The sequence below is a fragment of the Diospyros lotus genome, chromosome 12, assembly GCF_014633365.1.
Source record: "Diospyros lotus cultivar Yz01 chromosome 12, ASM1463336v1, whole genome shotgun sequence".
NCBI lineage: Eukaryota > Viridiplantae > Streptophyta > Magnoliopsida > Ericales > Ebenaceae > Diospyros > Diospyros lotus.
The window spans coordinates 194,933-208,706 of record NC_068349.1 but is presented as its reverse complement, the minus strand read 5'-3'; the positions used below and the strand labels follow the sequence as shown (position 1 = coordinate 208,706).

At 37.4% G+C, this 13,774-nt stretch overlaps 2 protein-coding genes across 2 annotated transcripts; both read right to left on the bottom strand.

Annotated features, from left to right (window-relative positions):
* Window position 1: 1 nt before the first annotated feature.
* Window positions 2-5,084, bottom strand: LOC127786864 (poly(A)-specific ribonuclease PARN-like). Its single transcript, XM_052314571.1, has 8 exons — window positions 4,677-5,084; window positions 3,698-3,828; window positions 2,349-2,537; window positions 2,159-2,271; window positions 1,896-2,012; window positions 1,700-1,814; window positions 1,382-1,597; window positions 2-1,093 (listed from the first exon to the last, which is right to left on the bottom strand). Exons 1-8 carry the CDS (start codon window positions 4,994-4,996, stop codon window positions 444-446), a joined length of 1,851 nt encoding a protein of 616 aa, XP_052170531.1. The 5' UTR covers window positions 4,997-5,084; the 3' UTR covers window positions 2-443.
* Window positions 5,085-6,018: 934 nt separating this feature from the next.
* LOC127787430 (monocopper oxidase-like protein SKU5) lies at window positions 6,019-12,468 on the bottom strand. Its single transcript, XM_052315474.1, has 9 exons — window positions 12,040-12,468; window positions 10,454-10,563; window positions 10,100-10,370; window positions 9,867-10,005; window positions 9,249-9,612; window positions 8,499-8,864; window positions 8,305-8,383; window positions 7,074-7,273; window positions 6,019-6,405 (listed from the first exon to the last, which is right to left on the bottom strand). Exons 1-9 carry the CDS (start codon window positions 12,190-12,192, stop codon window positions 6,294-6,296), a joined length of 1,794 nt encoding a protein of 597 aa, XP_052171434.1. The 5' UTR covers window positions 12,193-12,468; the 3' UTR covers window positions 6,019-6,293.
* Window positions 12,469-13,774: the final 1,306 nt, after the last annotated feature.

Here is a 13,774-nt window from a genome sequence, read left to right as displayed (position 1 = left end):
CTTCCAAATCAAAGGGAACTCCCAAAACCTATTGTAAAGACAGAAATAAATAGTGCAAATTACAATTACATGTCAAAATGGAACATAAACTACTATTAAATAGGAACAAGTACGTTACCATCCTCTATAAACACTCTTTTAACAAAAAAATATCATCATATATCATCATGCTACAATAGGAAGTTAGGAACTCTACTTTCTCTTCCTTTGAAAAGGTAACGCTGCTGAATTTCCATCATCATGAACTCACTTTTGAAGAATTCAAGCCAGTCCAGTTCAGAGTTTGGCAAAAAACAAGTTTACTTCTCAATGCGGGGAGGCACCCACCAGATGTATCCCAGTGCCTGCTCCGAGAGAGAGAGAGAGAGAGAGAGAGAGAGAGAGAGGGATTCAAGCATCAGCTCAGGTTCCCTTAGGAAAGGTAAAACAAGAACCTATATGATTCACAGATCATCCAGGCTAATTATCAATTCGTCGTTCCAATAGATATTCAATGACTCCTGGGAACCAGTTCCAGAAAGGATGTCAGTGTCTTCTAAGGCTTTGTCCAAAGAATCTGCTAAGTTTGCTTCCCATAAACCCAACTCACAAGCTCTCCTATAAGCTTGATAACCTGTAGCCTGAAGGCCTTCTGAGATCATCTCCCTCAGTGGCTCACAGTTTAGCCCTCCAGATTCTACAGCATCAAGAAAGCTTGATGATAAGCCAGGATTCCAGAAGACAACAACAGCACAACTCTTATCCACCAGTCGCACATCAAATTCATCAGAGAACACCACATGGGAATTACTGAGACGTCTCTTTAGCATTCCCGCAGACATCCCATCTCTGAATCCCCACAAGAAAACCAAATTATTAGTGTCCACTTTTCTTGTGTTATTTGTCCAAACTGAGACATCCACATCAATTGGGTCGGGGGAACTTGAGGAACAAGGATTGAAGATGTTTGAAGAGCTTTCAAGAGCAGAAGGGAAATTGTCATAATCATGTTGGAGAGTTTCGGGGTTAATTTTCAAAATAGAGCACAGTTTAGCAAACAATTCTGTTATCTTCAGAACATTGTGGCCATGGATCTTGCTGTCACCTGCATCAGCTGAAAGATGGAAATTTTATCAGGCTTACTTTAAAGTGATGGATCATGAATTGCTACAATGTCAAGAAATATTCATGAGCACAAGGTCAAAATTCATGGGCAGCGGAACTTAATAATAGCAGCGACCTCAATTTGCCCAAGATATTAGAAATTATGTTGGCAGAGCACCATGTTTTCCACATCATGGATGCAACTTGACCTCAATCACATGTATGGTCCTAGTCCGGACCAACAATGAAAGTAATGTTATCATGTCGCATGCATCGGAGATGAGCAAAAATGACTTACCTTGGTGAGAAATTTCCACATCAACAGGCGCAAAGAATCGTCTTTTTAAATAAGAAATAGCGGCAGGCAAATTAGTCACCTTTTTCAGGGGCCCCATTTCCTTCATTAGATGGCCGACATCAAGAATATTGGGGAAAGCCGGACACAAGGAGCGCCTGAACTCTTCCATGCTAGAAGGTAGGGAAGAAAGGAATTTCGCATGAATGAATGCAAAATCTGCAACAAGGTAAAATAGTAGCAAAGTTACAATAAACATAAGCAATGGAATTATCTTTTAGAGTTTAAAATGGCTGCAAATTTTTCACGAAGGAGATATACCATTAAGTGAGTTGTGGGAAACAACAGGTTTCTGACATGTAGAAATCAAATCGATGACCTCCCGAAAGCCACGGACCCGCTTACTTTGTTCCTCTTCCCGATTTTGAAGTTCCATCTATCAATCAAAACCACGATTACATAGATCATGCGAAGCTTAACATGCATTACCACCTGGGACTTAAGGTTTTCAGCATACCTCAAACAGTAACCTGTCTTCTTTTGAACTTGTTAAAACAACTTGAATTGCCTGGGTACCCCCACCTTTTGCTGGAACCGATAAAGGTACAAGGTCATCATAAAATTCCCTCAGCATCTGTAAAAAACCCAAAAACCTACAAGACATGACCTTGCACTTCACAATTCTAATGAGAAACTATTCTTGATAATTATCTAGGGAGGTAATGGTCCGCCTTTCATTCTGTCCAACAATATGGCCTAGAGCAATGGAGATCATTTTACCTCTACTACAAGCTGCACTTGGCGTTCACTGCACACAGTTATGGTTAAGCATGGTCTTGATCCGTATTCTTCATTTCCTATGACAAGTTTTCTCAGGGAATTGATTAAAGGATCTGTCAATGATAGGGAATGAGTTTAGAAGTGCTGGAACAACATCAAATGTAAAATGAATAACAGATACGTTCCTCACCTTCAGCCCTTGAGCTTGAGTCTTTAAAAGCATTTCTCCAGTTCCTGACTCGTGCTTTTATCCTTTCAACAAAAATTGAGTCAGCAACTGAAAGATCAGAGGAAGGCTGTGTTTCACATTTTCTACGCACTGGACTTCCTATTCGTTCTCTTGAAGCAGATTCTTGTTCCCTCGATAAATATGATATGCCTGCCCAGAGAACCAAAAAGGTCTTTCCAGATTAACACTGGACAATCTCATGTAAGCATGAAAATGAGTATTGAAGTATTTCTTGAATAATAACAAGAATCCAATCGCAAGGAGGAATCCATGCATTCTCAAAAAACTATTTGTTCATAAGGGGCAACAGATGCTAGCATGAGAGTGGTACCATTTATAAGTTGGTGCAAAGGCACCCAACTCAGGATAGAAAAAATAGCTATTATGTTAGAGTATCACAACCCTTCTAAAAATGATTCCAGAATGGTTCAGGATGAAAAGTTCCAGCATAGGCGCACATACCAAAATGTCAACATATTCATTCTGGGATGCATTTCAGTCAATAAATAATGTTTCAGACATGTCGAGCGAAATCAGCAAATGTTTCAAATTAATAGTTTCTTGATAAATAATGTTTCAACCTTGAGTATCTCAGCAGTTTGCAACTTCATCTAGTTGTTGAGTTTCCAAATAGAGTCCTAACATTTTCTGCAATTGGCTTAGTTTTCCCCTCAATGTTTGTCAATCAACGACTTGACGCAAAAGACATGGATGGATATATCAGCCGGTTAAAGTAAGAGGGAGGAAAACAAGGTATCTGAGCCAAGTGAAGTGCATAAAAGATAAAACCAAAAGAAATTGGTAAATGAATTGGTGATTAAAGAGAAATGGAAGAGATGTTTCTCCAAGTTTTTCAATGAATGTGAGGAAACAACTATTGCTTTGAAATATCTTATTAATTCTGGAAAAATTGCTTTTTATGGCCTTAATTTCGGCTACTATTTGGTTAAGTCACTGATGTGTCAAATATCAGAAAGGTATTTTTTTAAATAGTTATCGAACCAATGAAGCTTCAAAATTCCTTAGCCCATCCCAGCTAGATATATAGTGCATTTCGGGATCAAAACAGCAGCACCTGTGGAGCAATTGCAAAATGTAACTTCAGAGTTTTACAACATGTGAGAACTATAGATCAAGACATTTAAGGATCAAAACAGTTCTGAACTTCTTACTAAAGTCAAATCTTCTAATGTTCTTTGAGCATCTCACTTTTCTTATTTAAGAATCTGACAATAGTATCGCACATTTTAAATATTAAACATGCCTTCATGAAATCACTGTTCTATTATTTAAGCAATTAAGCACCTTACCATCATATATGCAGGCATTGAAATCAAAACCTTGTCGAGCCATTGAGCTCAAGTATGATGACTGACACGAAAAGCTATATGAAGGCAAGCCAATTTTGAGTTCATCCCTCGGGAAGAGATGAAAGTTGTATCTGTATAAAATAAAAAATATACAAAACACTGTGAGATCTCAATTTCAAACAATCAAATTACCAAGAGAACTTAGAATGGCACAGTTACTGACAGCACATATTGTTTTTGCTCTACTTATATCAGACAATCAAATTACCAAGGAAACACAGGTGACCAACAATTAATATTCCAGTTTATCACACGTAAATCATGTACATAATTACCTAGGATCAAAATATTAATAACGTACCAAATTCTCCACTCCCAATGGTTCCTTTTGGAGACATATTAGAACCGAGAAAAGGTACCCAGACATCAACAGCTCCTGAATTGGAATTAACATGTGTACTCCACAAGCACAAAAAATCAAAAAGCCCAGCTTACACCTATAAGTTCAAGTTAGGTTGCAGTTTGGGGCATGATGCTTGGCTTGTCACTTGGTTCAAGAAATTAATGACGGGAGAAAGGGATTGGTAAAGGGGAAAAAGTCATAGGATGATCTATACAAGAAGTATTAGTCCAGATACAACTACCCAATGCATAAACGGCAGCACAAGCAGCATGGTTATATCTTTGTAAGTTCAGTAAACTATGCATTTCTTTTTTAGAGAAATAGACTTAAAATATCTACATTTTCATTACAACTCATAAAGCTTATCAACTGTAAAATTAACAAACAGTTGGTCGACCAACCCATATACACGAGATATGGCGAGTTCAGCAATACTAGTATGCAGCCACATGGATGCCCGTTTAGTTATCTACGAAATATATGTGCACTAGTGGTAATAAGTTTATTTTCATCTTTCTCATCTATTTATATGGGCCCTGTATATGGTGGTGTTATCATAATGAGTTGGGGACTCACGGGTGGGCGACGACTTTGGAGGCCCTAACCGAGAACGGGCAGACTGCGAACTGAAGAATCTGAAACCTCTCGGCGGCGAACTTGGCTTTGAAGTAGGCGATCTCGGCGGTGTCAAGGGGTAGAACTCGGTGCCAAGGGGCAGAGTAGGAACCAGTCTTCTGCAACGACACGGCCACGAAGTCGCAGTCGCGGATGTGGGCCTTGATGTGCTGCAGAGCCTCGGAGAAATTGGACCTGTTCACTTGCCTAATCGGCCACTGGCGGCGAGGCTTCTGGTGGTTGCCGGAAACGATGGTGCAAAGGAAGCGTCTCTGCAGCATTGGATTGGGAGGGCAATACAATAAAAAACGTTGTTTGATTCCCAAAGCTCCGACTTCCGACCTCTTTAAGAGAGAACTCAAATTCTTCAACTTATATAAGCAAATATGTCCCTTTCAATACACACACACACACATATATATATTGCAAAATTCATATTTTTATACTATATTTTATGATATCACTAATTTTTTTTATTATTTTGATTAATCAGTAAACTTAATTTTTGAATGAATTTAACACTTACATTTTGACTTTGTTTTGTGTGACAACTTGACATTTTCATTACTATAACCAATTTACTTGATTATAAAAGATTATTTTATATAATAGTCTTCTTTGTGAATAAAATTCAAGCATAATGTAATTAGCATTGCCATTATCACCCAGAGAAAAAAAAGCTTTGATTTTCATATTATTTCCCCCATCAACCAACGGCTATAAAAAGGCCACGGCTTCGGGGGAGGGGGGGGGGGGGGTTGTTCTTGGGGACCATGTGCCCAGATCCCTGCAATGCCAACTCCAAAACAGCAACAAGTAAGGCTTCTGATCTGAGCCAACTCCATATCAACAAACGAAAGATCAGAAGCACTAACATATGCTGCTGCGATGCTCATTAATTAATTAATTACCTTTACAGTGAGAAAGGTGAGATTATTCTGGTATATGCGTGCATGTATCGGCATTGGATGAATTAGAAGAGATGAAAGTTAGGGAAGATGAAGTCTGATTCGTTTGAAGAGTTGAGGAAAGATACCGCTGAATTAGTCCATTGCAAGTCCACTGTCAAAGATATACATACATATATATATATAATTAGCAGAGTAGAGCTTGGTTCCTCACTCTGATCGACAGAAACGGGTTCAGATAACAGTTGCCTCGAGAGAAATCATGTAAGCTCAGATAACAGGAAAGAATAACCAAGTTTAAGCTCAGAGTTGTCTTGTCTTTCTTGTTTACCTGTTCAATTTATTTGTGACAATTGCATTGCTGTACTGATTGTAATAAATCCGGCAATCAAGGATTGATAAATAATAATAACAATTGCATTACTCTCTTCTCTACCGATCCACTAATTAAGTGGCATGGTCAAGTAATTACAAAATTCGACATTGCAACAATGATTTCATAATCATGCCACAAGGCATCGAAATTACATGATGATACAATACAAGCAACACAATGGGACTTGACTAATCTATCTTCATTCTCAACTTCCATGGAATTAAGCAAATCGTCCCCACATGCATGATTGATTGATTCATAATGCGGAGTTACATTTTTGTGCAAGTTTATTACCTACCTGATGAAAGCTGCCAATAAAGCAACAGCAAATGCAATAACAAATGTTCTGTTTACTTTTGCCAGGGGAGAAGGAGCACCAGAGAACTTAACTCTCTGAGACTGGTCCCTGAAGGAAGAAAAAAGCAAAGCTAAACATTAGAATAGGAGTTTGGAAATGAAAAGGAAAAATATTGAGGACCATACGAAACATAAAACAAAGTGCATTGGATGTGGGGGGCGAATACCATCATCCATGAAACCACAACATCGTGTTTCTGACCCAAAAAAAAAAATAGAGGGGGGTCTTAAAAAAACGAGGGAGGATTTTGCCAAGCACTAGAAGTTTCCAATTATACGATACATCCAATCAACTCTAAGGTCATGTTTGGATAGAGGGATTTTAAATAATGTAATCTGAAATTTGTAATTTGAAATAGTTTGCATTCCAAATTTTTCTATTTTTGGGTTCAAATCCACCTTTAGATTTGGAACCAAGTCAAAATGCTTTCAACAAAAACGTATCCAAACAAGGAACTGAAAATTTCCAAATTCTGAATGTTAAGGTCAAGTTACCCAATCCAAATAGAGCCTAATAAATGATTTTGTCAAATGCCTTAATAGCTTGGGCAAAACTTGCTCCCAAAATTTTTGCAAAATATGCACACATTTTCTCCTGTAAAGTATAGAAATTCAGACGTTGAACATCTGTAGCAGACAATAGCCAGGAAAAAAGAAGTGTTAACCCATCTACCAGTAGCGGATTATTGACAAGATGTAGTTGTGAAAACATCTTACTTTTGTAATTGTGAGAGTAGGCCACAGTAGATGGTGTTCTCAGGTAGTGGCATCTCAGATTTTTCTGTGATCTCTGGATTCACCACACTCAGATAAACTTCTTGGCCCAGGTACCATGAGTTCAAATTCTGTGTACGAAGGTTCCAAATGCCATCATTGTCCAGATAAACTAAAACGGCAGTCCAAGCTCCAGGAAACACCTGTAATCAGGCGAGAGGTAAGGTTGGCCCCTTAAAAAGATTTCAACCAGACAAGTATAGAAGTTTGGTCAAAACAGACACACAGGACTTAAAATCGCAGCCCAATACAGCATGTAAGACAGTGACTACCCCATATATTTATGATTGTGCTCGAACAGCAACTCTTATCCCCAATAAAATTAGAAGGAAAAGAAATACTGAATTATTCCCAGGGCTCCTCTACTATAACCCACATTTTTTTTTGCTTGGTATACTTTACATTTCAATATATCATTATTAAAGCACCCATTTACCTTTTCTTTTTACCATTTCTACCTGTGTAATTATATCCACTTAAATCCTGAAAAGGCTCATGGATAGATTACCAAATTGTTTGACCATAAAATCTCAGAAAGAAAATAATAAATTGCAGCATTTTCATCGGAATCTAAACAAAGATTTGTATAATGCTTCTTCTGGATACCAAAAATTTAGCATTTCTACCTGTTCTAATCACCAGTTATTGGATTAAAGGTTGAATAAATGCGCTCCTAAAATTATGCAAAAGCAACAGTTTTGCTTCTAGACTACTGTATGCAACACGGCAAATTACTTGAAAAGCTACTGTTTACTCGCTGCAGTGCAAGCATGATTTTCAAGGAACTATACTAGGAAGAAAATACTTCATACAAAAGAATGAGCCATGCAAACAATGTCACTGGATATGCCACCAAATAGCAGCTATATATATAAAGTATATTGGGGCATAGAGTGCCATTTAAGTTCAAACTAATATTCATTTGAGTATTATATCCTAAGGTAAAAAAACCAAGTCTATCACTACAGTTCTTCATACTATCCTTCTCTTAGATGAATTGCATAAAACAACTGAGGTTTTCTGTAGTCTCAGGGTAGGATTTAATTTGTAAATCTTCCTTGAGCTAACAAAAAGAAAAGGGCTGTTTCTCCTTTTCTATTTTTTTTCCTTTTTGGTATAAAATATTTCAATCCAAAAGATGTGACATTCACAAGCACCAAGAGTTAAGATTTGCCTGAGTAGTGGAGCGAGCAACGCCATCCCATTTGTTGTAAGTTCCTCTGCTATTCTCTGTCCATACTCCATAATCCATTCTACATTCCAAATGGAAAACTGCTAATTATGACCACGTCATTTTCAAAAGAGAGGAGAAGGGAGAGAGAGAAGGGGGGGGAAGGGGGGGGGATAGGGCATCATCTATGATCTTACCCCACGATGAAAAATGCATAGCCATCAAGATGGTAGCTCTGAACAGAAGTATCATTGTTCTGCAATATGATTTCAATGAAACCTTTGTAGGTACCATTAATTATAGATGTATCAACCTTTGCAGGTCTGCTCATCAGTCTATTTGGAAAATCAAGCTTGTAAATGCCAGGAATGTCAAATTGCTGGGCAAGCTTCAACGGTGTTGAAGGTGCTAAATATGAAATGCCGTTGAGCGTGGTGCGCCAATTTCCATCAATAAGTTCAGCAGGTCTATTAAGGATCACATAGACTTCAGTCACAGTAATATCTCCATATTTAAAAGAACCCTGGGGGTTTGGGCGAGCAGCACTAGCAGAAACATTCCATCTACAGATCAAATGACATCAGAATAGCGTAAGGCTAGTTACCTCAGCATTTAGAAAATATTCAATGATTGTAAGATACCTTAATGAGCTAGGCACACACGCACACACAAAAGAAACCACATTTATCCCAAACAAAGTTCTGCTGTGGCGTCATTTGCATCCCACACTTATTCACTTAGCGGATAAATGACTAAAAATCCCAGATTTAAAATTCCATTCACATTAAACCATGTGTCAGTCAAACCATTTAATAATCACTTACAGCGACCAGACTAGCATTAAGGAAGGCCTAGAATGCTAGAAAAATTCAACGGAAAGGCCACCAGTATTATCAAGAATGTCATATATTCATGCTAACAGTAACAGAAAAACAGTTAAACTCAACCTTATGGACCTCGCTTGATTCATTGAGAAAAATGGGTCAGCATCATTGGGGGGATCTGGAAGAGGACCTGAAGCTGGCCCCTGAGAATTAGAGTAGTGCAGTATAGCAACTCCTGCAGTCCTAGCCCAAGCAGATGAATTAACAAACCGGGGACTGGCAACAACATAATAATCACTGGTAGCATTTTGGTCCATTGTGACCAAGAATGAGTATGACTGGCCCACATGAATATCCATATTTGCATAGTTCTGCTGAACAGTGTATGACCCTTCAGTCTCTACCAGAAGCAAGTTATGATTTTGGATTCTGAAATTCAAACTTGTAGAGATGCCAACATTGTGTACACGGAAGCGGTATGTTTTTCCTGTTTACATTAAATAACTGGTATTTAGTTAGTTACAATAGAAGTTCATAGCATAAAACTAATCAATTTTTAGCATTTAAAAAATAGTCCAGAGCAAAGGCTTCCAGGGTGATGTTGTAAATGCTTCTAGTGATTCTATCAAGATACTTCTTCTCTAACGAGAAGATTTTAGAGGTCAATGACAAAAAACACCATTTGTCAATTCTGAATTGAATCACAGAACTATGGGCTGTATACCAACTGAAAGAAGTTACCTGGTTCAACATTTATCATCTCATAGGGAATACCATTAGGAACCAGTGCGTCATCATAGCGATAAGGACCTAATCCATTGAAGAGGATGCCATCAGGAGCTCCAAGATCGATTTCCTTTTCAATATGTTTTCTCAGGTCCTGTTTCCCAACAAGCATTGGTCAATAACCATAAAACAATAGAAACATGGATGGTATTCATCACAAGACGTGATCATGACACACCTACACAGACCTTATGACTCTTGGTGTACCAATCACTAATAAAGAGAGTGATATCTCCATCTGGAGTTCCAAAGGGTACAGGAATCACGTCTCTGTTGTTTATGATGATTCCTCCATATCCACCACCAGCTCTCTGAAAGCTCAATGAAGGGAAATAAAAGAAACTCCCTATCTGGTCTTTAACCTGAAACTGATAAGTCCAATTCCAACCGGCAGGTATGGGACAGTTGGTCCCTAAGACACCATCCTGCCATGAGTTTTTCCTTTGTTGTATGCCATTCCTGCAATCAGATTAGCAACAGTTAATGCTGTTATTGTCATCATTTACTTCCAGATATATCAACTGCTTGCAGTGCACCTATACCATGTGAGAAGAAGTGGCTCATCGAGCTTATTCTTGACATTTACAACAACATTCCAGTTTGTGGTGACATTGAGAATTGGTCCAGGGAACTGTCCTTCAATTCCAATCACCTAAGAGTTTTTGAGTTAAAACAGACATCAGCAACCAAAATATATCCAAATGGCTAAAAAATCATCAGTATAGGAATCTCGTTATAATGAAATCACAACAGTAGAGAACTAAAAACGACCATAAATTGTGTGTGGAAGCTTCCAAAATTCCAAGGACAACAAAGTACAGAAGAGTTGGATTAAAATAAAAAAGAACAACAAGAATACTCACAAAAAAAAGGAGGGGATGATGCATTTCTCATATTAACATCACATTTTGAACAAAAACTAGTCTGCAGTAACAATATAAAATGGAAAACCAGATACCATTCGGTAAAGATAAAATAATATTTTATTTTCTGTAAATTAACTTCAAATGTTTTGCAGGTGTTCGAGGCTTGAAATACTAGTCCAAGCAGAGGTTTAAAATGCAAAGTGACAGTGCACTGTAACAATCTCTAGTGAGAAAGCCATATGGTAAATCCATAAGCCTCAGGAAAGCAGATTATGCACCAATTTTGACTTCACCTATGTAGAAATTTCATCAATGAACTGATATAAAAGCTCTTCACATGTATTATGTAGAATATGAGGTGTGACTTTCGAGTTTTAGAAAGGAAAGGAAACCCCCATCATAGCTTGGAGATTGAAGATTCTGATGGTAGGCAGTTGATCCTGTGTTCAAGCTGGTTTAATATTGCTAGCTCTTCACAGTTGATGCTGTCATTATTGGGAATGCACCCAATGTACTTAAGGAAGCTGGTATCCTAGGAGATTCCGAGGAAGGTGGTGATGCAACATGGGATGACCAAACAATTGTCAACAATCTACACTTGGCAAGAAGTTAACCTTCACTTTCAGTTGACCAAGGAGAAGTTGACATCGCAGTTCTTGAAGCGATCCAAGCATCAAGTACTAAGCGGAAGTTCTCTTGGTTTCTCTATTTGGGCAAAAAGGTAGTACACTAATTCAACAAGAGAGACAAGAACGGATCCTTGCTTTTCCACCAACACCACTAACTGGGATCAAAATCATCAAACTAAGGAGGGACTCCATAGCTAGAGCTGAGAAACTAGCAAGTTTGAATACCTGATGAACAGCACACCACCAGGTATCCTCTATGGCCAAAGTCTGCCTTGGATAGGGATGAAATGAGTTAGGGAAGTCCTAGTTGTAGAGAGAGAGAGAGAGAGAGAGTGCGTGTGTGCGTGTGCGCGCGTGTGCTCTGTCTTGGTGTCATCCTATCAAGAAAGCGGGTGACCATAGGGATAATGTAGTCGGTCAATTTGCAGAGAGGATAGCAGCAGAATGATGGCGTCCTTCCACCTCCTCAGTGGAGATGGAGAACATAATGGGGGAAGAGAATAAATTTTCTGTTGTGTTGTTCGTCGATTATTTTCATAAGCACGTGCAGACGGAGATCAAATAGCAAGTAAATAATAGGAGCTAGAGAGAGAGAGAGAGAGAGAGAGAGAGAAGGAAGGAAATTGAAGGAACCTGCTGTTTAACGCCAAGAGGGGAGGCAGCGATGTAAGAGACAGTCCAATCATAGAAAATATAAGGATCGCCCGCAAAGGCAACAGCAGTAAACAAGGAGAGAACAGAACAGAAGAAGCAGCCGGAAATTGATAGTAGACTGGAAGAGGGCATTGGATTCGGCACCCTCTGTTTCTATCTCTCTCTTTATCTCGCTCGCTCCCCCGCTAGTTGCCGACGGCTGTTCAGCTTTTCCTTTCCTTTACTTGATGATGGTACTACTGGAAGAGAGCAATTTGGGGATCCTTTTGCTTTTTAGACAAGAGGAGGAGACATGGCGGTGGAGGTGGTATGGGTCTGGCCATGGGAAAGTGCAAACCATGACTGGATTGGAACTTGGACTTGGAGCGCTCCTGCGTTCTGCAATTTGGGGCCCATTTCCACCCAGGCGTAGAAATTAGGGTGCGTTTGTTAATGGGAAATTTTAACATTCCGGATGATGTTCAAGATCGCTGATAATATTAGGCTGAGAATATGTATTTTTATGTTTAGTATAATTTTTTTATAAAAATAATTTTAGAAAATAAGATTTTTGAAAATGATTTTTAATTAATTTTTTCACAAAAAAAATTTATGGGAGATTGGGAATCTAAATTTTCCACGAATTTGAGAATATTTTTAATAAATAAAAAGATTAAAACATCTATTACTTTTTTATAATTCCATAAAAACATATTATATATATTATATATTAAATATAAAAAAATATTATAATATATTTATATTATTTATTATAAAATATTATATATATATTAAAGTAGATATTCATACAAATATATATATTATGTATATATATTATATATATATACACATGCATATATATATAATGTGTAAAAAAATAATATATTTTTTTTATTTTCTAAAGATATTATGGGTCCCAATATTTTATATAGTAGAATAAATTTATCATTTTTAAATAAAAAATTAAATAAGGGTAATTTTTAAAAAAGAACATGAATTCCCAAGAATTTTACATTTAAACCAAACATACGAATGTAAAATTCTCAGAAAAGAATACTCAACATTCCCGAGAATGTTTAAATCTATCCAAACATAGAATTGCATAAATCTTATGAATCAAAAAATTTTAAAAATATTTCCAAGAATCATAAATTTCAAAAATTTAAAAACTTTTCCCATACCAAATCTCCCTTAGAGACAACTTTCCTTTGGAATTCTCTAGTGTAGCTGTAGTATTGTGTCGGTGTAGGTGTAGCTCACAATAATGTCACAAGACAAGCCGGGATCCCCTCCCTCCCGGCTCGTCCTGTGACAAAGCCCAGCTGTCTCCCACAGCTGCTTCGCTTCAAGCATGACGACTACTAAAAATCACACTCGCCCGGTTATGCTTAAATCTCATCTATATATGGGTAATCTGCGCACGTAATTTAGACAAATTTTAAGAGTAATTTCAATAATTAAGAAACTAAAGTAACTAGTTATTTCCATTTCTGTCCAACAATAAATAAAGTGTTATCACAATATAATATAATGTATTATAATATGGAGAAATAATAATACATGCATGCCACAATATATATTGAGATTATCGTGCTAATATATATATATATAGTATAATAAAAATTAAAATACATGTAACAATATTTCCACTTCAATCTCTTCTAATAATACGTGGACCAACTACAATAAAATAAAATTCAATAGAAATCATGGACTCTTATTTCCCCTTTCATGC

Excerpts from the sequence above, each read along its gene's own strand:
- LOC127786864 (XM_052314571.1), bottom strand. The coding sequence starts at position 4,996 with ATGCTGCAGAGACGCTTCCTTTGCACCATCGTTTCCGGCAACCACCAG. Across the intron at positions 2,538-3,697 it reads CAATGCCTGCATATATGATG|GCATATCATATTTATCGAGG; the intron begins GTAAGGTGCTTA and ends TTCTCTGGGCAG. Across the intron at positions 1,815-1,895 it reads AAGACAGGTTACTGTTTGAG|ATGGAACTTCAAAATCGGGA; the intron begins GTATGCTGAAAA and ends TTTGATTGATAG.
- LOC127787430 (XM_052315474.1), bottom strand. The coding sequence starts at position 12,192 with ATGCCCTCTTCCAGTCTACTATCAATTTCCGGCTGCTTCTTCTGTTCT. Across the intron at positions 10,564-12,039 it reads CTCTTGGCGTTAAACAGCAG|GTGATTGGAATTGAAGGACA; the intron begins GTTCCTTCAATT and ends AAAAACTCTTAG. Across the intron at positions 7,274-8,304 it reads TTGCTCGCTCCACTACTCAG|GTGTTTCCTGGAGCTTGGAC; the intron begins GCAAATCTTAAC and ends GCCTGATTACAG.